Here is a 24500-nt window from a genome sequence, read left to right as displayed (position 1 = left end):
CCGTCAGAACGCGTAGCGGCCTGCCCGGCGGTTTAAATTTAAATCCTCCGTAGCTGCCCAATTAGAGAGCGGCAGCGGCTGACCCGGAAGCAGAGAGTTGTGGCTGCTGGGGAGGGAGGCGCTGCTGGCTCTTGGCGGGAGCGGCGGCTGTGCTGCTGGGGAGCTTGCAGAGGTGCGCATGAGGCGGGGGGCACGGGGGGTGACCTATACCAGGGTAAAAGGGAGATCAGGAGCCAGGCTGGCTTAGCTGCTGTGCGAACGAGTCAGGGCCCTCTCCGGAGAACCGATAGCGCTGTGGGACCGGCACAGTTTCAGGCAGGCTCGCGTTGTGAGTGGCGTGTCGGCCCTGAGAGAAACGGAGGAAGTGGGAGATTAAGGAGGAGAGGAGAGAAGGTAACGGGGCCCACACAGATTAGTTGCCCGAAATCTGTTTCCTAAAGGAATGAAGCTGAAAGCATTCCTGGTATTGTCACTTAAAGCTGGTCTGGCGGCCTCTGTTTGTGGGAAGACTTTACAGAAGAAAAGGACTAAAATTTGTATTTGGCCTTAGGGACATCACTCTACAAGATGTATAGCTACCGTATTTGTACTCCTGTGGTGGTCAGACGCTTATTTAATAACACTGCAACTATGGAGAGCCTCCTTGCATTTCAGTGATACCTGTGTCAAGCCTGGGTGACTCTCAAGCGAAATATTTATTCTGGGATGCTGAGATCTTAAGATTGTAACAGCAACATCTTTCAAAGGCCTGAGATTTAAAGCACACGTGGTGTGTAATTAAAGGTCTGGTTTCCCAAAATCTAAACTAGTGTAAAATCTGTGCTGGCACTAAAAGGAGTTCTGAAATGAGTTGTGTAGCTCGGCCTCTTGTGTTCTAGTACAGGAAACTGGTTTCCTTTAAGACTGGTTGAATACAATAAAATATAAGTACTTTGGTACACAGAGGTATAAATGCTTTCTCTGCAGCCGGAGTGGTTTAAGTTATGGGAACCACGTTTAAATATTATGCATGACAACAGTCTCATTTACAGTTTTGCAGCCTTGATTAACCCTGCTTTTAGTTAGACATGCAGTCTTTAAAGAGGTACACAAGTAAAAGGAATTTTAAGTAGTAATTTGTCTTTTCTTGATGTTTGGTTGAAAATGTTAAAATTCTCTGTGACTTTCATGGCATGTATAGTTACTTAGTTTCTTATCTTGATATTGGGTTGCCACAGCAGCAGAAAATCTGCAGTTACTGCTGAAGCCTGTATAGAAAGTATGTTAAGTTAGTTAATCTTTTGATTGATGAAACTACAAGCTGCACCTAAAAATACTTAAATATGATGTGACAGGAAATTTCTATTTGCCACAAATAATCTTTTGCAGTTTTTCTTCATGCAAATGACTAATGCATACTTGTTGAAACTTCTCATGTAGGAATGTGGATTTTCATCTTAGTGAAGACATCGGTTCTGTGACAGCTTGATTTTAGCCCACTGAAAATGAAGCAAGATCCTACTAAAAACATTGCTTATACTGTGGATTGTGAAGATTATGTGCACGTGGTAAAATTCAGTCCATTTGATAGTGGAAATGCCTGTTCCCTCATTGCATATGGTGGCAATAATTGTGTAGTTGTTGCGACCTGCAGATTCCAGGTTAGTTTATGTTATTGTTGATTATATTCCTGAAACTTAGCCAGCATTTCAGTGACCCTGGTCCCTTTCTGTCTATCTTCATGTACTCGGGAACATTTTACTTGTTTACTATGTTAACAAGTTTGGGATGTTTGTTCTTCAACAAAAAAAGGCACGTATATGTATAGAATACACATTGTTATAAATCACCATCCTGCTGTTACAAAGTTCCATTTAAACAGAAACAGAATGAGTTGGGTTGGAAGGGCACTTAAAGGTCGTCTAGTCCCACCTCCCAGCCACAGGCCGGAGTATTGAAACGACATCCAACCAGGCATTGAATGCTTCCAGGGATGGGGTGTTCACATCTTCTCTGCACAACCTGTTCCACTGTCTCTCCACTCTTCACAGTAAAGAATTTCTTCCTAATGCATGATCCAAATCTACCTTCCATCAGTTTAAAATCAGTACCCCCTGTCCTGCCACTGCACTCCCTGCATAGCCTGCAAAGAAAACAAGTGTTCTGCTGTAAGAGTAATCTAATTTTCTTTCCTCTTGCTAATGTTGGTGACTGCTATCTGAGAACTTAAGTGTGCAGCTTTGGAAGTATGTGCCAGCATTTGATGTACGTTGTCCTGTATCATCGTGGCATGCTTGGCTCCTTCTTTGCACAGTTACATCTTCTTCTGTGTGTATTTGCTATTTAGATTAAATTTTAAAGCTTTCAGCTAGTTTGTGAAACAGCAAATATTACAGCTCCTTTCCACTTTACAACTGAAGTGTCTGTTTTAATTTTATAGATATTTAAGGAAAGACTGTAAAAATAATTACCTCATTTTTTATTTTTTTTTGCTTTCCAAATTGTTTTTATTGGACTTCTCTCACATTTTCTTACCTTGAAATTACTTACAGTCATCACATTAAGTTTTTTTTAAATGTAAAGTATTATGTGCTGTATGTTTTTATATGATCCAAGATTTTTTTTAAATAGAGCTTTTTTTTTTTTCCCTAGATGTTTGAAAATCAATAGGAGTCAGCTGTTACCTTTGGAATCTACTTTTAAGCTTTTTTATTACTTTTTTTTTTCCTTCAGCTTACTTCTCTATTACACAGTATTATGTTTGTAATTTATCCACTATGAATAACAACATAACTGGTCTTTATTATTATTCTCCACAGTCTTTCTGCAGCAAGTTTTCTGAAATGCACCTAGTGCTATTCACAAAACCTTATTGTTATCTGTGTAAAGCTGTATCTTGTTTCTGGTTTAAGCTGAGGGAAGAATCTAATTAGAATTTTGACAGCCACTAGTACAAGGTGGTTTTCCTATAATTTTCATCTACTCCCTTCCTTTCCACACTGATTATTTTTCAGAGAAGGGGAAGAAAATACTGTCCTTGCTCCAAGTTTCAAAAAGCATTGAAAAGCTGTGGATAATTTTATGCTTCCTGGCTAGGTTCCTTCTAGCCTCTACGTTATGCAGGGGGTATACAGCAAGGTTCTTTAAAGCAGACTCGTGACATAGACAAAATTTTGTAGGAATACCCTTTGAGGCCGCCCATTAGAAGTTTTGGAAACTTATTTTAAGTTTTTTACAGGTCACCTGGTTAACTGAGTCTATAACCACAACTCTTGTCCATCTTTCCCACCATCCAATGTACTACCAGTTAGTAATTTTGATCCTGTGAGATGACAAAGGGTAGGGTACTTTTTTAGCTCCTGATTTGAAAAGCGTTGTTCGTGAAGTGCTGGCATTTTTTTCATAGTGGTAAAAAAAATAACTTGGAGAGAAGATAGTTTCAGTTCCATGTTTGGCTTTGTTTTGTTTCTTCTCATTGCAGTGTGTACTTATCTTGCTGTTTTAGGTGGCTTTAGTTGTATCTGTGAGGATAACTACTTGTCCAAAGAATGGTCATAGCTCAGTTCTGATTTTTTTGTCCTCTTGACTTGAGTCTGTTTTCCTTTCATGCATTTTTAAGTACTTACACATTTCAAGTTTATTCTTCCTTCAATTTCCAGGTTTTCACCTTGAGGGTGTCAGAATCTAAAAATATCCCAGATGCATGTAATTTTGAAAGCCTTTCAATGTTGTATCAATCTGAATTGTTAGGGGATATCAAGGCATTCCCTATTAGCTAACTACAGCATTTCTGTAGGAGGAGGATGCAGAAGTGGAAGGTATCCAATTTAAAACGCTAAGAACATTTCATCATGGAATCCGAGTTGATGCCATAGCATGGAGTCCTGAAACTAGACTTGATGCTTTACCTCCCCAGATAAGGTATTTATAATAAGTGAGTACAATGAATCCTTGTCTCTTGTATGTTTTCCTTGATACTGGGCTAAGTTTAAAGCTTATGAGTGAAATCTAGCTTCTTAGAAATTGCTGACAAAGTCTCTGAACACTTCAATACAAGGTTTTCATTCTTAAGAATCTTTCCTTTTTTGTTTTGTGTTTTTATTTTCATTCTACTTGTGTCCATTGGCCCTCCTCTGAATGAACTAGCAATTAATTTCTTGTTTGTTTTGTTCGGTTTTTTTTTTCTTGACCATTTGCCACATCCAGCTGGAGGCCAGTCACCAGTGGTGTCCCCCAGGGATCAGTGCTGGGCCCTGTCCTCTTCAACATATTCATTGATGATCTGGATGAAGGGGTAGAGTCAGTCATCAGCAAGTTTGCAGATGACACAAAGTTAGGGGCAGATGTTAGTCAGTTAGAGGGTAGAAAGGCTCTGCAGAGGGACCTTGATCGAGTGGACGGATGGGCAGAGTCCAATGGGATGGCATTCAACAAGTCCAAGTGCCGAGTGCTGCACTTTGGCTACGGCAATCCCATGCAGAGCTACAGGCTGGGGTCGGAGTGGCTGGAGAGCTCCCAAACAGAGAGGGACCTGGGTGTGCTGATCGACAGCCACCTGAATATGAGCCAGCAGTGTGCCCAGGTGGCCAGGAGGGCCAATAGCATCCTGGCCGGCATTAGGAATAGTGTGGCCAGCAGGAGCAGGGAGGTCATAGTGCCCCTGTACTCTGCTTTGGTTAGGCCGCACCTTGAGTACTGTGTCCAGTTCTGGGCCCCTCAGTTTAAGAAGGACATCAAAACACTTGAGCGTGTCCAGAGAAGGGCAACAAGGCTGGGGAGAGGCCTTGAACACAGCCCTATGAGGAGAGGCTGAGGGAGCTGGGATTGTTTAGCCTGGAGAAGAGGAGGCTCAGGGGTGACCTCATTGCCCTCTACAACTACCTGAAGGGTGGTTGTAGCCAGGAAGGGGTTGGTCTCTTCTCCCAGGCAAGCAGCACCAGAACAAGGGGACACAGTCTCAAGCTGCGCCAGGGGAGGTTTAGACTCGAGGTGAGGAGGAAGTTCTTCACCAAGCGAGTCATTCGTCATTGGAACGGGTTGCCCAGGGAGGTGGTTGAGTCATCGACCCTGGAGGCATTCAAGGGGAGATTGGACGTGGCACTTGGTGCCATGGTCTAGTCATGGGGTCTGTGTTGATAGGTTGGACTCGATGATCCTCGAGGTCCTTTCCAACCTAAGTGATACTGTGATATTTTTTGAATGGACCTAAAATGTAGTTAGTTCTTACTTTGTATATCTGAGAAGAAGGGATTCTTTAATGAAGTTTTTATAAGGATGAGACTGTGCAATGGTCTGCTTTATAAAGCTGTTTGTAATGGTCTGCATAATATGGGCTCTGTTCAGGAGTAGGTCAGATGCTATTTGTGAGACCCATTGAACTGTAAATCTAGAAAGACAGTTAACTATTAATAGATACTTAATTCTTAAAATGACCTCAATAGTTTGTAAGCCTTTTCAGAGTTGCGATGGTTTCTTACTGCTGTATTTTTGTGCAGTCTTCCATTTAAAATGTTAGAACTTGATTTCCAAATTCGTGTTTGGGCATTTTAAAGCACTGATGATGAGGGTTCCTTTTTGTGTTCTGCCACTAAACTGCCATTGAGACCTCCCTTGGAAGAAGCTGTGAGATATTTCAGGTAATTGATAGGTGATCCAGATTGAGTTTTGCAAAATGTTTTGCTTTTAATTCCATGGAATAGTATTCTTGGCACACCGTTTTATAGATAAGTTCTGATTACAACTCAGCTTGTTTCCAAAGCAGAAGTGTTATGATACAAGCTTTTGGGTTTGTTTTGTATTTTTCAAAATCTGAATGTTTCTGTGCGTTTCACTTTGCAGGTTTAAACTGAAGGGAAACTGATGAAAAATCAACTTTTGCAGTGTTTACTGACTGAAGGGCTTTTCTTTGTCTCTTGTGTGTAGGTTTTGTACTGCAGCTTCTGATAGGAAGATAAGGCTGTTTACTTCAGACCTGCAGGATAAGAATGAATTTAAGGTAAGGGCAGCCAAGCTGATTTTTAAAAAAATATTTAGTAATGTTGAGTTTAACTGTCCTTCTGCTCCATTTTGTTTGCTCTGTGACATAGTGCCCAGAACTGTGATAAGTCCTATATCCATCATTTTCTAGGGAAAATCCAAGGTGACCTAATTGTGGCCTTCCAGTATCTGAAGGGGGCCTACAGGAAGGCTGGGGAAGGACTTCTCAGGATCTCAGGTAGTGATAGGACTAGGGGGAATGGAATGAAGCTGGAGGTGGGGAGATTCAGGCTGGAGGTGAGGAGGAGGTTCTTCACCATGAGAGTGGTGAAACCCTGGAATGGGTTGTCCAGGGAGGTGGTTGAGGCCCCATCCCTGGAGGTGTTTAAGACCAGGCTGGATGAGGCTCTGGCCAGCCTGATCTAATGTGGGGTGTCCCTGCCCATGGCAGGGGGGTTGGAACTAGATGATCCTTGTGGTCCCTTCCAACCCTGAATGATACTATGGTACTATAATACCTTTCTGTCTTTAAAGTGGGAATAACTGTAATGGTCATCTACATTATCTTTTGATGTAAAAATATTTATGTAACAGTTTCATCAAATTGAAGAAAAGCAGGTAGAGACTTCTGGATCATCTAAAATATAAACTGAAAGTTGTACAGGTGAATTTCAAGTACCGTGGTGGATAGATTTCCTTTATATAGACACCTATAAAAATTTTTGTGGTGGTGTTTATTGGATTCCTCTAGAAGAAGAGCAAATTTAGCAGTTTCCACTTTCATAGAAGAAAATACAAAGAAAGAATACACAATTTAGCAATAACTGCAGACAGGCATACTAAATGTTGCCATAGGCTGTCACTTCTTTATTTCTAAGATAGAAACATGTCATGGTAGGCCCAAATGGCCCCAGCACAAACCCAGACAGACACTAAGGTGTCTAGACATGGTCTCCCTCTCCCCACTCCTTCCTGCAGAAAGCCCGATTAATGCAGGAAAAGGAGCAAAGGGGACAGGACCATGCGTGTCAGGTAAACAACCCTTTATCTATGGTAAGGGCATGTGTCCTGGCCACAGCCTGGCAGAACCCCTTCCCATAGGGTAACTGTGCTGGTTTCAGTGCCCTGTTGGCCCAGTCAGTCTTGGGCAAGATTTATATACAGGCTGATTTCTAGTTGCCTGTGCCTTGCTCAAGCCTTGTGTGCTTGAACCTGCTTGGACCTTGTCTAGCGTGAAGGTGCCTTGAGTTGCATAGCCTTGAGTTCCCGCTCCAGTGCCTGGGATTAAGGCACAAGCATACACACCGCAAGCTACGAGAGAAGTCACAAGCTTAGGAGTCAGAGTCAAGCCTTCTTCCCCTTGCAACCAGGATTTTGCTGTGCCTCAATTCACCCAGGACAAAGCCAGCACCCGTTGCAAAAAGCGTCATTAACAGCCTGCTGTCTGCTGAAGCCAGAGCAGCCATTGAAGACTCTGTGGCATTCCTGCCAGCAGCCTGCTGTGCTTGGCACATGGGAGCACCCCTAAGCCTCTAATACACAGCAGCAGCACTCCCTACCTGGGTTCATTGCCTCTTTGGCATAATGCTTCTTGTTGAGTCTCCCCACCATGTAGTCAAGTGCCATTTCGCTCCTGGGGTGTTCTTTCCTTTATATTCCTCCCGGTTTGCATAAAATCATTAAATTATTATAGTTGCCCAAATACTGTACATTCCCATTGTAAATATATTCTAGCTGTACTTTGAATCTTTTGATACATTTGGCAATTTTCATATTAATAAAAGTTTTAAAATATTTTTGTTAATATTGCCATATAATTTATGAATAAAGGAAATATTATATCCTTTAACAAAACAAAGGAAATTTCTATTTCAAACACAATTTCACTTCTTTCAGTGTAGATGATAGTGTTCAGGTCTAAATAATGTCTTCACCTCAAAAACTGAAGACTGGTTTACTGGAGGTTTGTTGTTGTTTTTTTCCAAAATGTGTCAACCTCTATGTCACTTAGATGTGTACATGCTCTTCAAAATTCTGCCTTTGAAACAATAGCCTAGTCCAAGTACTAATATTAGTTTACATATTTGTGCTTACCACTCTTTTTTTGAGGCCTCAGTGAAGAATCAGCAAGGCTTATTAATAGTAAAAAATCAGGGGAGATGATTCTTTTCTAGGTTACTGTCAGTGCATGATCTGTATTCCTATCAGAGAAACAAAGGGAGTAATTCAGTAGCACAGTCTGCTGAGCACTGTTTTTAAATAATAGGATTTCTGTGACAGGTTATTGTTTTCCCAGTTCTGACAAGTTTGGGTTTGTTTTTTTCCTGGTGTCCAACCAACACAAATGACACTTTAAAGCATGCACTTCTAATTTAGGGGAATTTATTAAACAGTAGTTTTGACTGGATGCCTAGAAATAAATTTGAAATGCCACATTTACATTTCCATTAAGATAGCAATTATTTTTTCATACAAAAAACCCAATTCATCTACCTCTAGATCTTCTGCAGAGAATCCTCTGACTTGCAGTTATAAACTTCTATTGCAAAAGTGTGTTCATTGCATAACACATCAGAATAATTTTTTATGATAGGCATGGATACGGAGACAACAAATGTTGGACATTATAATGGGATACTTAGACTTGTGTCTGTTTGGCCTGAGTACTAGAAAATTAACAGCCTAAGTTAAGGATATACTGGAGCTTGAGAAAAAATAAAGCCCTAAATTAGTATTAGGTCAGGCTTGGCCTAATGGTAAAAATAATCAGAAAACAGCTAAAAATATATATTTTTACCTAATATTGTGGAACTGTTTAATGAAAAGAAAGAATGTGGACTAATGTGTTTATGCTGATAAAAGTGTTATTGCTGAGACTGTCTTCTGGTTGGGTTTTATTTTTGACCAAAACTACGGAAAATACTTTCTCTGGGTAATCATCTTTATTTCCATCTTATTTTCTTCCACTTGGGCAATTGCTGTACCCATATACTTGTCAAGAAACAAGTAACACCTAACTCTGTTTTAAAGTATTTGCAGAATCTCAAATGTTCAGATATACTTGGTGAGGTATACTGAGCTGGCTTTCAATGAAGTTTTTCATGCAGTGGTTTCTTAGTAATAGTCAATTGATGCTTCAATCTGAGGTTGAACTCAAAATGAACATGGGGAAGACTTTGCACAGTGCACACTTTACACATGGGACTTTTAGGAGAGGTACAAAATGTACAAAGGAAGGTGAAGGAAGTATGTGATTACAGCTAAAATGTAATCGCTGAACATTTTGTCTTTCGTAGTAAACAATTAGTATTTGTTGCTTCTGGAGGGATAGAGTAATCTTATCCTGCTCTCCTAGTGGAAGAACTGTCTTGATGTAATTATCAACAAGGAACTTGAAGCATACTGAGTTTTCCAGTTTTCCATTACTTTGCCAACAAGACTAATACAAAATTTATGGCTTGGATCAAGCCCAGAAAAACAAAGAAAAGGTAAAATGTGACTGATGGATCTTCATGGATTTTAGTTTTTTTTTTTCTTTTGAGGTTTTCATTTGGAAATGAATTTTGGCTGCTTCTCCTGCTTCAAATTTTATTTAATAAAAAGCATACTTCATCAGAACTCTGGAAGTAAAATGAGGCAGGATAATTGAATTCAGAATGCTGAAAATTTTCAAAAGACTTGGCATTTCTGTCTAAATAGTTTAGCATCATCTTAGAATGTTTTAATTCTAGTAAGTTCACTAAGTTTTAATAAAATTGAGCTATTGGGGGGAAAAAATTTGTTTGCTGCTGTAAATGTTTCTGCATTGAATTGACGAGGCATTCATAAAATTTTTAGAGAGCAGCATTCAGTTATTGCACATGCTTGAGATTTTTGTTTCTGTTGGTTTTAATTTTTTGACCAGTTCTGAATTTGCTTCCTCAGGATAGCTACATTTAGAGAACAGATAGTGTGTTTTCCTTGTAGAAAATTGTCTACAGTCTCTCCATGTCATGCTACTATCTGGAGCATATTTTAAGTTCATTTTTATGGTACCTTGCTGGGCAAAACAGGAACAGCTGTGCTTTTAGACTTAATCAATGGTGCTGTAAGGGATTGAACAGTAATAGATACATCATCTACAAGTGGACATTTGCCTGACTTAAAGTTTTAATTGAGACTTCTGTTAAAGAGACCATAGCTGTAGTTAATGAGAGAAAATACATGTAAATCCTCAGATGGAATAAACAGATAACTAAGTATAGATTTCCTAATGAGACCAGAGATGATTTACTCATGCCTGGCACCCATATGAATGAATTTGAATGTACTTTCAAACTTTGACTGAACCCTAAATGAGATGAGTTTCATATGCTTGCTTAATGCTAAATTTGTATAAATTCTTTAGCTTAGGTTTTTGAGGATACTGTAAACCTCAAAAGATTACTGATGTCGGTCAACAAGTACAAAACACTTAATAGAATTGAGGAAAAAAAAAAGGTGTCTCGATACTATTGTCAAGAAAACATAAAAGGCTTTGAAATAAGTGAAAAATACCTAACTTTTGGGGTTTTTTTAACTAAAACTGAGGTTTTACTTGTATTCAGAAAAGCTATGGTGATACATTGGGGTTTGTTACAATCACATTGTTCTTGGTACTCTGACATAAAGCCGTCAAGACTAAGAAGCTTCTGGTGATAACAATTATAAAGTCAAGATTCCCTTTGAAACAACATCATGCTTTGTGATAAAACTGTAAATACTTGCTTTTGAATGAGAGCTCACATGAAGGGTTTGCACCATGATTACTGATCTCTTAATATTTACTATGGATGATTTATTAATTCACAGTAAAAGAAGAATGTACACTGTACTCCATGTTCTTTCCTCTTTAGCACAACAGCCTATAAAGCAGAAAGCACAAAACACTGTCTGTTAGTCTCAAATGCTTAGCAGAACTTGTGCTTAATTGCTAAGATGTTGTATGGTTTGCTTAGTTTTGCTTGTGCTGTTCTTACTCATTTTTTCTTAGTCTTCAGTGTGCATTGTCTTCTGTTTCATCCTCCTTCACTAGGTTTTTTCTAATAGTAACCTTTTGGTCTGCTATCTTCATTGGACATGTCCTCTTAGGTAGTTTGTGTGCTGACTGATTGTAAAAAGGGCATATACTGGACAAGTGGTTGGTTTATTGCTCCTTCAAGAAAAAACTTGCTGCTTGCATGAATCTCTTGTAAAAATTGCTATTCAGAGGTTAGAGTTACTTAACCAGCAATCAGAGTTCCTAAAAATATGTAGATCATGCATACATTCATTTCTGGCTATTATTCTGAGATCTATTAACTTCTACTTCAAAATTCAGCAGTTAAAAACAGGATTAAAACTTGTGTTGTGATTCACTGATCTCTGTCAGGCAAGAACATCAAGCTGACTGTGGTAACTACAAGGAATAATGAAGGGCTTTTTCACCTACAGTATCAATCTAGACATGAATTGAAGAACTCAGTTACTGGTAGATACCTTTTCTGCCTTTCATGTATGATAGCTTTATATTAACAGTCATACATCTTTCCTATAGTATGTATTAATTATATTGTGGACTGATGGAACAGTCAGCTCTAAGAAAAAGTTTGTTGTTTTTTTTCCTGATTGACAGACAATTAATGGCCACTCAGATTACATTAATGATCTGGTGTTTGCTCCCAAAGATGGCCAAGAAGTTGCAAGTGTAAGTGATGATCACACCTGCAGGTATGTATTTTGTTCAAAACATTATTCAAGTAGAAGCATTTGGTTTTTTCACTGGGTATACTTTATATGCTTGCTCAAATAAGTAAGTTATTTCATTTCAGTGGGCCTTTGTAGTCCACTAACAAAACTAGTCCACTAATAAGAAAACAAATGGGCTACTCTTGTTAGCTAGGTTATGGACTAGCTTATTTTGCTAGCTCAGCACTGAATTATACCAACTATGCATTCTGCCATCAGATGAGCCAAATTTAAACTCAATGTACATGAACTTGTCCACTTACTAAAATTCATCAACCTTACTAGGGAGGAGAGATGATACAGCCTAAGGATGGTACCATACCAATAGAGTGGTACTGGCAGCTCATAATACCAGCCTTATGGCTGCTTCAGTCATGTATTTAGTGGAAGTAAAAGGGAAACGTGGCTATATACTTTGAAAGCCACTGGTTAAAGTTTTGTAGTATAGTTTTAACTTGTCAAAAGATCCCCCATCCTCCTTTTCTAGTAGTGCATGTGAATCTATAAAGATGTTTATTCTTATCCTTAACCAATGCAGGTCACAGCTGGAGATCAGGTGGGCAGCTATGCAGGCTTTGTGAGTCATTGCAGTAACAGCAAGAGAATCGAGAAAGTATTATCTTTGACTTTTCTTTGTAGTAGTTATGCTAATGCAAAACAGATCTCAATTAAGGAACTGAGATAATTAATTATATGTTTGCTCATTGCAGTTACCACTGTAACAATTCAATATCAATATTTCAAATATGATTTGATACCATCTCAAATCATATCAGTGTTCACCTGGAGTACTGTGTCTAGCCATGGGCTCCCAACACAAGAGAGAGTGGTCCATTGGAGGGCCCCCAAGATGATCAGAAGGCTGAAGCCCCTGTCCTATGATGACAGGCTGAAAGAATTTGGCCTGTTCAGTCTAGAGAAGAGATGATTCTGGGGAGACCTTACAGCTACATTTTGATATCTGAAGGGGACCTACAGGAAGGCTGGGAAGTATCATTTAGAAGGGCTTTCTAGCAATAGGACAAGGGGCAATAATTTTAAACTTGAGCAGGGCAGATTTAGGTTGGACATAATGAGGAAGTTGTTTGCAGTGAGAATGGTAAAATACTGGAACAGGTTGCCCAGGGATGTGGTTGAGGCCCTATCCCTGGAGACATTCAAGATCAGATTGGATGTCACCCTGGTCAGCCTGATCTAGTTGGAGGTGTCCCTGCTCACTACAAGGGAACTGGACAAGGTGACCATTGTGGCTCCCTTCCAACCTGATGCAATCTGTGAATTCTGGTATAAATGACCAGGTAATATTCAGAGCTGGGGGGAAATAATTTTTCACTTAAATCATCTTATACCTGCTAAGAGAGAAGGGAAAAGCTCTTAGAATGATTACTCTGTATGATATTTTGAAAAGGATAGATCCTAATTGATATAAATCACAGTTGTGATGGAGCACTGGAACAGACTGTCCAGAGAGGTTGCAAAGTCTCTTTCTCTAGAGATCTTCAAAACCCACCTGGATGTGTTCCTGTGTGACCTGTCCTAGGTAGTCCTTCTTTGCAGGGTGGGTTGGACTCTGGAGGTCCCTTCCAACCCCTGGCATTTGATGATTTTATGATTCAGTAGCTTTAATTGAGCTACTCTGCTACATAAACAGAAAATTTTAAAGGCCTGTGATTTTAACACTCCTAGGGAACTCGGAAATACTACTTTGACCAGTAGGCAGATTTTCTGTAGACGTATTTCCATATTCCCAACAAAATCATAAAGAATGAATAGTAAAAATGTATGACTTATTTGTAGCTTCTTCTATTTCCTTTCCTTGATTTCTTCATCAGCTCTAGATTAATATTGGGCTTATTCAGCAAAGAGCTGTTTGAATGTGTGCAATTTTTTGTTTCTTTTATGAAATTCTCAGTGTTCATGTGATGAAAATTGTTTTAAAACCAATATTCTACCTGATACTAAATTGAAAGGAAATAAAAAATACACAATTGATGTATGCTACCAAGATTTCAACTTGGTGACTCTTAAAGACATTTTATGCAGTAAGCCATGAAGTCTTTGGCTAACAGGCATGGGAAATGAGTAGGATTTTTTTATTTTGGCTGCTTCAGTTCGTATTTTTTCCATTCACGCATGTGGAGCATGAAGACCTTTTTATTGAATTTAAAGGTTACACTTTCAAAAACTAATGGAAAATACATTCCTTGGGACTTACCAAAACAATTCCTTACTTGCTGTGTAATTTGTTTGAGCAGTCATGTAAGAGGAGCAGCAATTCTGTTTGTACTGAGTTTCTACCCTGAAATTGTTCTTAGGATGCATCATCTGGTAATAACTTTGGAATAAAGTTCTAGACTAACCAGAACAAGAATGTGAAGCTTTGAGTGTCATTCTGCTTTTTTGTTAGCATTTGCAACACAATATAGGAGGCTGTAGAAATTCAGATATACAAATAATTTTGTTCTGATACTTGATGCAAGCCTCTGCAAAAACAACATAGGGAATATTTGGGAAACAGCATGATGTTAACAGACACCTTTCTGCTGTTGGTAGCTTTTGACACTATCTGATGTATCTTGAATTATTTTGTGCAAAATACAATCCAGGTAAAACCCACGAGTCACATCTGCTCGCTTAAAAATAACCTCTGACTGTTAAAGGTTAAATCAATCTGATTGACACTAACCTTCTATTGCTTCTTCATATTGAACTGAAAGAAAAATGACGGTATCAGGCCCTTAATAATGGCAGCATGGCAAATTCTTATGGTCATCAAGTGGTCTTATTTCCAAGTGTGACTGTTCCAAAATACGTGTTAGCGAGGAATACTCAGTTGAGATGCCTCAGATATTACATGTGTGTTCCTTTACTTCTCCCACTACTATAGCAGATATCTTTCACAGTTACCAGTGAAAGATAGATCAATGATTGCATATCCAAGTAGATACTGTGCAAAGCTAGAGATAATGTGGGTTTTAATGCCAAATCTGAAAGATTCTAACCATTGATTCTTTAATAACAGTGACATTTCCTTTGGCCACCAAAAGAAATTATGAACATGGGTCAACTATCTAAAAAAGATTTATGTATTTGTGAAAAGGCTTTTATTTCATGGATCAAAAGTAAGTGAAAGAAATGCTCTACAGGTGCAAATTTAGGAACATGTGTGCTGAGTCAGATAGGTTAATAGGATTGCACCTGGTGAACTACTGCCAGGCAGCACAGATGAATTCCCTTCTCCCCACGTAACCACTTTTGTGGCTTGTTTCACACAGTGTGCTATATAGTAAACTCTTACCTAATTCTGCTACAGATTCTACAGCAGTGAACTGTTAGTTGGGCAGTGCATTACCTGATTTATAAAACCTCCATTTATTTTGCCAGTAAAATAAAATAAATTACTGGAAATTATTACACCTTTTTCTTCACAGTGTTAAGTAATACCTGCGATACAATTTTTCTGAGGTCTTCCACTCCTCAGTCTTTGTACTCAGTGGGTAACAACTTCACTCTTCACCTTTCTCAGCCAGTCTCTGTAATAAGAATCTCTCCTGTCTCCATAGTCCTCTAGGGTTTACAAGGATGATACAATTTTCCTTACACCGGACTACATCTGATGGAGATACATAGAAACATCAGCAAGGTGTGTTTGAGTTAGATATTAACAACAAAAACATGTTGGGCATTTTCAAGAGTAGGTCAGACAGTGAGTAATGGGTCAAGTATTGTTGATCATGGTTTGTGGTTGGGCATAATACAAGATGTCAAGGTTTGTTCTAGCTCTCATACCACTCTCCATAAAACTGATGGAAATCTCCTGTTGAAAGAATTCCCTGTTCTTAGTTTCATCTTCTGGGGATTTGAGAAATGCCTGAGAGTTGAAATACAGATTTGTTCTTCCACTATTGCAAATGAAGACTTTTGTTGTGTTTGGTTTGGGTTTTTTTTTGAGTTAGGGTTTGGTTTTGTTCTCTAGTCAGAATTGTTCAGAATTCAGAAAGTTAGAGTGTAAGATGATAATCTCCATTGCCACAAGAAAGGTGTTCTAATGACTGCTTTGCAACTCTAATAAAGGTCAATAGCATGATAAGATTACTGTATGTATGCAACAGGTCATTATCCATATTTGTATAGATGGCATAGAATACAATATAGCTTGAATAACTGCATTTTGAGATAACTGCAGTTGACATTTATTTGCTTAATCACAGGATGTGAGTGACGAGAAATGTACTAATACTCAAGAAATTTCTTCAATGGCATTTGCATCTGTATTTTGTGTTACTTCATATTTTGTGAGCAGTGCAGCATGTAACTTCTCAGTCCATAGTTACTTAAAAAATAATTAATTTACTGAGCAGATTACATATTTTTGAGCCTTTCCATTGTTCATACTTTGGCCTGTATTTCAGCTGTGATTGTTCTCAGTTGTGTCCTTTTAAAATTTCTCGTGGAAGCTTTTTTAAGTGTACAACAATCTGTACAACAATGGCTACTGAGGGCAGGACTAGTAATACACATTGCAAAGTTCCAAAAATAACAGTGTTTGGCAAAAGGGAGACACTGCTTTGGTATAAAATCATGGTAATGTTAGTAGTTTCAAGGACTTTTAAATGGGAAAGAAAATGATCAATCTTTCTGGATTGATTTATATGATAGGAATGTACAGGAAAATCGAAGGTGGTTTTTTTTAGCATCTGTAGCTGATTTGGTCATGATTACTGAGTAACAGAGCAACTAAACTTCGGTTTGGCTTAATTTTCGGTCTTTGAACGTTTTCTTCTATTTGAGATAGTCATCAAGAAATATCATAAAGAGTTAATTGAACACATATGTTGTCATTAACTGCCATTCTAGCATGAACTTGATGCATTCAGACAAGGATTGGTAAGAATTTCCTGGGTTGGTTTTGTTTTGTTTTCCCAATGCTAAACGATACCAGCTTTGTTATCAGTAAATAAAGAAGAAAATATGAGGCATTTATCCTTTTTTCCTGCCCTGTTTGTTACTAACAATCTTACCATTCTTACCAAGTACGAGATAGATTTTGGCATTTTATAAATAACAAAGTTAGGGAGGTAGAAAGCATAAATTCCTGTGTCAACACCTAATAACCCCACTCACTTCAGGGGAGGAAATATGATGGTATGCTCCTTTGGCCAAAATGATTCACCGTCATCTGTTATATCATAATTTTCTCCCTGCACAGTAAATACACATGGAAAGTGTTGATTTGACTTGGACAAATCTACAAGGCAAAATTTTTGGCAGTAGAAGAAAGTATTGTATGTTTCTAAATTACCTAATCAAGTAGATATTTCATTTTTTAAGCAGTTGTCAGGATTTTGTTTTGACTTTTTTTAATAAGGACACTGATTTGTCAAGATGAGAGCCCCCGTGTTTTCTACAGGGAGACCAAATATTTGATCTGTTGTGGTTTGGCATATGAAAACAACATTGTTCATTAAATAGATTTACTTTATTCCCATATATTTTGTCTAGACTTATGATGTATTATTTAAGAGGGTTTTTTTTGAAATCTCTTAAATATAAACCTCTAAGCACCCTGGTGAGATATAAACTGAAACAGTCTGGAGGAAGTCAGCAAAAATCCTCTAAAATAAACAATAATAGTCCATAGCCACTCATCTAACTCAAAAGGACTAGGCAGAACTCTAATTAAAAAAGTGGCATGTTTGTAAGGTTTTATGTGTCAGAGTGGAAGGATGCGTGTGTATGTTTTGGTGTACAAATGTGTATAAATAGTTTGTGGCTTGAACCGATGGTCACAACTGTGATGTCTTTGTCCTACAACTAAGCTACTGATTTGGTAGGAAAAAAAGCAGTTGAGCAGTGGCTGTGAGGTAACAGTCACAGTTTTGGGTTTGTTGTGTTTTATAAAGGAAGTAGTTTCATGGCTCATTGACACTTACATTGAATGCATCCAATGGAAATTCATTTGTCACCTAGCCTGGTTTTGGTATTTAAGCATACACTTCCAGTGGGTCCATATTGACCAAATACTGGGGGGTTTTAATTTTATTTTTTTTAGCTGCTTTGTATGTAGGTGCTTCTATGGGGTAGGATTAAACTGACACATGTGATTTATTTGTTGAAAGCTTGCCAAGACCTTTGTGGGCTAGTATTACCTCTGCCTTAGATACTTTTGTTTGCTTTAGCTTAATTTCTAGTTTCTTTATTTCCATTACTCAATCTTGTCTTGCCAAGCCAAAAAAAGGAAAAAAAAAAAAAAGAAAGAAATGTATATATTAGGAAAAAAAAAAACTTTATAGTGCATGGTCTTACCCTTTATGTGGTAATATAGATGATTTAAGTTGCTTGGTATTTCACTCTAGGTTGCTTGTTTCAGCTAGATGAATACTGACCTTCCTGGTTTGTGTTGTCTCTCTGTTATTTATGGTATAATACAAAGGCTGTAGTGTTGACTTCTGAATGTAGTGGGAAAGTATCATCTATATTCATGTCTAGGCAACTGTAGTTGTCAAATTATTTGGATATTGCTCTTTATCACTGATGAACTAGGCAGAGCCTCTGTTTAAAAGTGCATTGTCTGCAGCACTGACTGCCTGTACTGACTTCTTGAAGTGATAAAGCACAAACTGTATTTCACTTGATCACTTTGTGAATGTATTGAGGCACTGAGAGTTAACATATTTGCAGTCAAAGGAAAATAAATAGTCTAATGCTTTGTTGATTTTTATTTTATTTTTTCTTTAGGGTCTGGGATTTGGAAGGCAATGAGAAGGCCCATTTTGTTTTACGTTCTCCTGGAATGAGTGTTTGCTGGCATCCTGAGGAGGCTTTTAAGGTTGTGTTTTTCAGCTCTTCACTCTTGGCATCTTTAAAATAACAGGAGGCTAGACTTATCTAAACCATGCCTCTCTGATATTCTTAGTAAGATTGAAGTTTGGTGAGCTGTTTAGTATAAATAATAACTTGTTATTGGTTGTATCTGCTACTGTGAAATCAGTGTAAATGAATTCTCATTCCCATTCTCATCACTCAGTTCTCAGTTCTTCAATCCTCCCATCAGAAATATTCCTTCTGGATTACATACATGAATTGTTGTTGATGGCTAAGCTGCCAATGGCATATTAAATTACATTTACCAAAGAAAAGTTCCAAGTTTTTCTCAGCCATGGTAACACAATTCACCATAACTCTTATAAAGCATGCCAAGGGATTTTTCTTCTTGTCATTCTTACTCAGAATATATATACTATGTGCTGAAAAAAACCCAACAACTTCTGATCTTAACACTTACCTGTTTATTGTACTAGGGAGGATTAATCAGCTAATACATACCAAAATATTTGGCTTCATTAGTGGTCTAGAGCTTGCAGTCTTGGATTTATTGTTCCTGCTGCGCCAATCAAGGCGGCTGCAAATAGGTGTTCAGATTACCACAAAAACACATACTTAAACCAGAGAAAAGCAGTCAAATAAGGTATCAAAATATTGACATAGCAGTAGGGAAGGATCTCTCTTCCCATTACACTTTCCACCAATATCAATATTGAGGCCTTACTAAGAAAACCAGAAAACTGTTGGTTCAGGAGATAACATAATTGAATGTACAGCTTTGTTAGCACAAAATTACTACATTTGACCAAAAAATTGCAATATTACACCCATCTTACATATTAGCTCATGTGTTCTTTGACTCTTATCAAAGGGTAGGCACTGGATTATGTTTTTTTTAAAGAAAAGCCCTTCAAAAAGTTAGTAAAACTCAGTAAGACTTTGTGGTTGCTGAAAAGCTAATTGCAGGTCAAAATGCTTACTGCACCACATCCTTTGGTTTGTAGAACAGCACATTTTGGTGACAGCTCTCTTTTTTCCAGACACACTTCAAAGTTGTTGGAGCATTGTTTTTAATGCTTCTTTGCCTGCCTTAATTATTGTTCATGGCTCTCTGAGAATCATTTTCTCCTCAAGGACAAAGTCGCTTTCATCAGGAAACTCTTTCTATGATGTTTAATAAACAACTGATAGAATGTATTACTTTAACAAAAAATGTTTAGATAAAATCTGTTGCAGACTCCTATGATGAAGTAAGATGTTAGATAAAATCTGTAAAGATGAATCTAGATTCTGCAGTTACACTGATTAATACTATGGTTTACTTCTACAGCGTGATGCCAGTTTTTTGTATTCAGAACAGGAACTTTTTAGAAGGATAACTTTTTGCTTTACACTTCTAAAAGCACAGCTAAAATATATAGCTAAAATAATGTAGTCATCGTATATAGTAATAGTGTGACATTAATATAGATGAAAGTGGGTTTTCTTTACTGGTGGAAGAGTGTTTAGGAGACTATGTGTTTAGTAAGCCTCACAGCTCTAATACACTCAGCAGTGCATTGTTCTTGGCATCTTTTAATAATAAACTTCCTTTGTCTGTCACTGTGTAACATAACTGAGAGCATTGGAACACTGGAATTACTGTGTCCAGTTCTGGGCCACTCAATTCCAGAGAGATGCTGAGGTACTGGAATGTGTCCAGAGAAGGGCAATGAAACTGGTGAGGGGCCTGGAACACAGCCCTGTGAGGAGAGGCTGAGGGAACTGGGGGTGTTTAGCCTGGAGAAGAGGAGGCTCAGGGGAGACCTTATTGCGCTCTACAACTACCTGGAGGGAGGTTGTAGCCAGGTGGGGGTCAGTCTGTTCTCCCAGGCAACCAGCAACAGAACAAAGGGACACAGTCTCAAGCTGTGCCAGGGGAGGTTCAGGCTGGATGTTAGGAAGAAATTCTTCACAGAAAGAGAGATTGGCCTTTGGAATGTGCTGCCCAGGGAGGTGGTGGAGTCACTATCCCTGGAGATCGTCAAGAATAGCCTGGATGAGGCATGTAGTGCCATGGTCTAGTTGATTGGATAGGGCTGGGTGATAGGTTGGACTGGATGATCTTGGAGGTCTCTTCCAACCTGGTTGATTCTATGATTCTATTTTCTAGTACAAAGTGAAAATTGTACCTATTTTAATGTTACTAATATTTGCTTGAAAGTTTGCTAGCTTTGCTGTAGACTTCAGAAAAGATATTAAGGTCCCTGCTAAGTTTACAACATTCTAATAATTTATCTTCACAGCTGATGGTAGCAGAGAAGAACGGAACAATACGATTCTATGATCTAATTACACAGCAGGCCATTCTCTCCCTAGAGTGTGAGCAAACGCCGCTGATGTCAGCAGACTGGTGTTTCAAAAATACTCTAAAAATTGGAGCAGTTGCTGGAAGTGATTGGTTAATTTGGGATATCACTCGCTCCAGGTATGTTTTTATGCAGTGTAGGTTTCCTCTCCTCTTAAGCAGTGTTTTTTTCTTTTTTTTTTTAAATGCATGTGTATTCTATCAGTAAACAAATTAACATTCACCAGAAATTAGGAAATCAATACACATCATTCCCTGGTAGTCTTTGTTTCATCTTTATCGGTATTTTCTGTTAAAAATAAACCTTGCGGTTTTGTCCATTTGAGACAGCATCTCACTGCTGTTCACTTCTTGCTGCATGTTTTTTGTGTTTGATAACGTTTCATTCTAAGTCACAAACAGAACCATAGTAAACTGGATACCTTCTTTAGTTTTGCTGCTCCATATGGAGATGTAAGCTTCAGGACTGCTCTTCTCCTCCCTCAGCTTCTTCACAGAGTAGTCCCCTTCACTGCTTAAATGATGCATGCTTTTGGTACTTACAGTACAAGCTGTGGGTGTTTGCAGAACAGTTCTTTACCCTGAGTGTCTCTTGTAGTTATCCACAGGATAAGAGACCTGTCCATGTTGATCGAGCCAGATTATTCAGGTATAACTATTTTCTCTGTTCTGTGGGTTTTGTCTATAAAAAAATCTAACACAGATTGATATCACAACTGCACAATGCAAGCAGTTATGTGTTTAGGGAGTGGGGAGTCTACACTTAAATAATTTTGAGGGGGACCTGCTCCATTTGAAATTAGTGAATGACCTTTGTTTAGTATGTATGTGTAATGTATCCCTGATTTCTTCTGTTCTACAATGATGTGCACACAGGGCTGTGGGTGGTGAATAATTTACAAGCCATTTCTCTGAATTTGTCTATCTGTTGTCAGTGAACTATCTGACAGTTTCACACAATTAACCCCAAGGGAGAGAACTCCACTTTGTGTGCACTTCTGATAGTCTGATAGGCATATTTTAAAAGTACATCAATTTTATTCCTAGGTGGTCCCGAGTGAATGAAAATCTGTTTGCAACCACTGGATATCCAGGAAAGACAACTAGTCAACTGCTTGTTCATCATTTAGGACATGCCCAGGTAAACTTTGGAGCTCAGCTTTTAACTGAAATCAGGATCATAAATAGCTAAAAGCTACAATCAAAAGAACTAACCCGAACCATCTGTAAACACTGCTTGGTTACCAATTTTGTTTTGGTTTCTGTCATCCATGTACAGGGGGAAAAAAATACCATACTACACATAACCTGCAATTTCAAAAGCTGCTTTGATATGTAGGTTTTATTTTGCTTTGCCTTATTGTTGTGAAGGGGAAGAAAAGCACCTTTTTTTTTTTTTTAATACATTTTTCTCTAATTCTAAAGAGGCTAAACCCAGCTGGTTACAGGTTTGAACCAATTATATTTTAAAGCATTGATGAGAATATATCACAAGACAATGAACGCACAGCGCAGGAAATATTTTGGGTGTCCTGGAGTTAGTCTACATTTTTAATGCTTTACAGTAAAATTATTTCCTCCAAACTTAGTAGTTACAATTATGCTTAAAAAAACAGGAGGCACTTTCATTGAAAAAGTCTTCCAAGTTTGAAAGTATGCCTTAATGATAATGTCAATAATGAAAATAGTTGAAACATACTGTTGTCATGGAGTATTTTGCTTCATCTTGCTGAAATGTACTAAGTAGCTATGAGAACTAAGTAGCAGATAATAATTCTTTTTCAGTTGGATTTCTATTGTATTTTACCTGTATTTGTTAAGGGGTACTAAACTTAGTGTGGTGTTTGTCTATGAAACTTGGTATATTGTATATAGAAATTATGTATGTAGTACATTGTACTGATATTTCTCTCTGGTTTTGTTTTGTTTTCTTTTGTGTGTGTTTGTTTTTTAAAGCCAATTCTTACTGGCACTGCAGCTGTAGGATCTGGTTTGACGTGGCATAGAACACTTCCTTTGTGTGCAGTTGGAGGAGATCATAAAATCTTCTTCTGGGTAACTGAAATGTAAAAGAGGTATTTGCCTTCGATATGGAACTTCACAGCATAGTGCTTCTTCAAGTAAAATGAAGAAATTCAGTCTTTGTATTTACTGACGAGTAAGAAACGAGTAAAATATGAAACATTTATATTTGATTTTTAGCTTGCAAATACAAGAGCTTTTGTAAAATGCAGCTCATACTTGGTTACTTCACTTAAAATAAAAGACACACTTTTTTTCATACAGTGTTGGGTGTAAAATTAGGGGAATTTTAAGTGTTTAAGAGATTTTTTTTGTATCCAGCAATCTTAGTCTGGCAACATCACACGGTTAACACACCTCAAATACTTCAAAGTTGTCCAAAGTATGTACAGAAAGAACACCTGTCTCTATAAACTTTCTAGACCATTGCTGTCTTATAAGAAATTAAATTAAATTCTATACTGTCATAAAATGTTGTCTGTGAATGTATCTGCTGAATAAACTAGTAACCACTAACCGTGAAGAAGCCAATGGTATAATCAGAATGATAATTTTAATAAGTGACAGAGGGATTTACTTCAAGTGTGCCAAACAGTGTGTAGGTCTCTACAGTCTTTTACTTCTAGCCTTTTACAGGAAAATCAAAGACAGTCTGCTTTCTAGAAGTGTATTTTTCTTGTCCCTGCCATACAAGGTCCAGAAATGAATTAAAGAAGGGAAAAGAGGTAATTAATTTCTGCAGTATCAATTTTGTATGTCTTTTCAAGTGAAGTGATATCAAGATGTTCAGCTAGCATTAACAGCTCCTTACAGCATTGTAGCCATCCTTATTAGCAGTAATTTGATTTTTTTAAAACAGTCTTTTGCCTCTACTTATGCTGGACACAGAAAACCAATTTAGCATTAGGACTGCAAAAACTGAGATTACAGTCACCTCTTAAAGTAAAGCATATTTTATTACTTATAATCTTATATTCTTGAAAAATCCTGCTTTTCAACTGCCACCAAAATTCAGCTAGAAGATGAATACAAAATTCCTCATAGGTTCCAATCTTGACTTCAGTGTATGCTTAAACTGTAAAAGAAAAAAAAGCAAACTGGAGGATGTTTCGTGATACATCACTTCGTTCATCTTCTATCCATAGTTAAAACAACTAAAATTCTGTGCGGGTCTGAAAGGTTTGGACAGGGGCACCATTAACCTTAGTATCCATACTGACAAAAGGAATTTGTGTTAGATATGTGCAGGTGCATTTTGATTTTCTGCTCAGAATCTGTAACTAAATTTTAAAGGCACAGCCTAAAACCACCACACATTTTTATTTAGAATTTCTTCAAATTCTGGGGGGAAGGGAGGAGAAATTATTTTGTCCTGTTGTTACTTCAGAAGCCAGGATGCTGACTTTTAATACTCGGGTTTGACGTACTTCAAACTATTTACCAAGAATTGGAACAATCATGCCCAGTCCAAGGCTCTTCGTATTACTTTTTTCTCCAGCATAAAATGAGTATTTAGGAATTATTTAAAAAAAGAAAAAGGGGGCAGCTAATGTTTGTAGCATGTTCCCCATGTTCTTCTGTACAGAACAAAATAATTGGTTAATCC

The 24500-nt window shown here is 37.9% G+C and overlaps 1 protein-coding gene across 1 annotated transcript; it reads left to right on the top strand.

Annotated features, from left to right (window-relative positions):
• The first annotated feature begins 91 nt into the window (after positions 1–91).
• On the top strand, positions 92–23366 carry NUP37 (nucleoporin 37). The gene is made up of 10 exons (XM_068142257.1): positions 92–172; positions 1420–1640; positions 3776–3900; positions 5902–5974; positions 11588–11682; positions 18439–18529; positions 20811–20992; positions 21471–21521; positions 21920–22013; positions 22829–23366. The coding sequence occupies exons 2-10, from the start codon at positions 1485–1487 to the stop codon at positions 22940–22942; spliced, it is 981 nt and encodes a 326-aa protein (XP_067998358.1). The 5' UTR covers positions 92–172; positions 1420–1484; the 3' UTR covers positions 22943–23366.
• The last annotated feature ends 1134 nt before the right edge of the window (positions 23367–24500 follow it).

Source organism: Melanerpes formicivorus, unplaced genomic scaffold, assembly GCF_026170545.1.
Source record: "Melanerpes formicivorus ecotype bairdi unplaced genomic scaffold, bMelFor1.0.p_v2 SCAF_8, whole genome shotgun sequence".
NCBI classification, from domain to species: domain Eukaryota; kingdom Metazoa; phylum Chordata; class Aves; order Piciformes; family Picidae; genus Melanerpes; species Melanerpes formicivorus.
This window is presented reverse-complemented; position numbering and strand designations above follow the sequence as displayed.

Coding starts and splice junctions, on each gene's coding strand:
- NUP37 (XM_068142257.1), top strand. CDS start 1,485: ATGAAGCAAGATCCTACTAAAAACATTGCTTATACTGTGGATTGTGAA. Junction 18,530..20,810: donor ATCCTGAGGAGGCTTTTAAG/GTTGTGTTTTTC, acceptor TTATCTTCACAG/CTGATGGTAGCAGAGAAGAA. Junction 22,014..22,828: donor ATCATTTAGGACATGCCCAG/GTAAACTTTGGA, acceptor TGTTTTTTAAAG/CCAATTCTTACTGGCACTGC.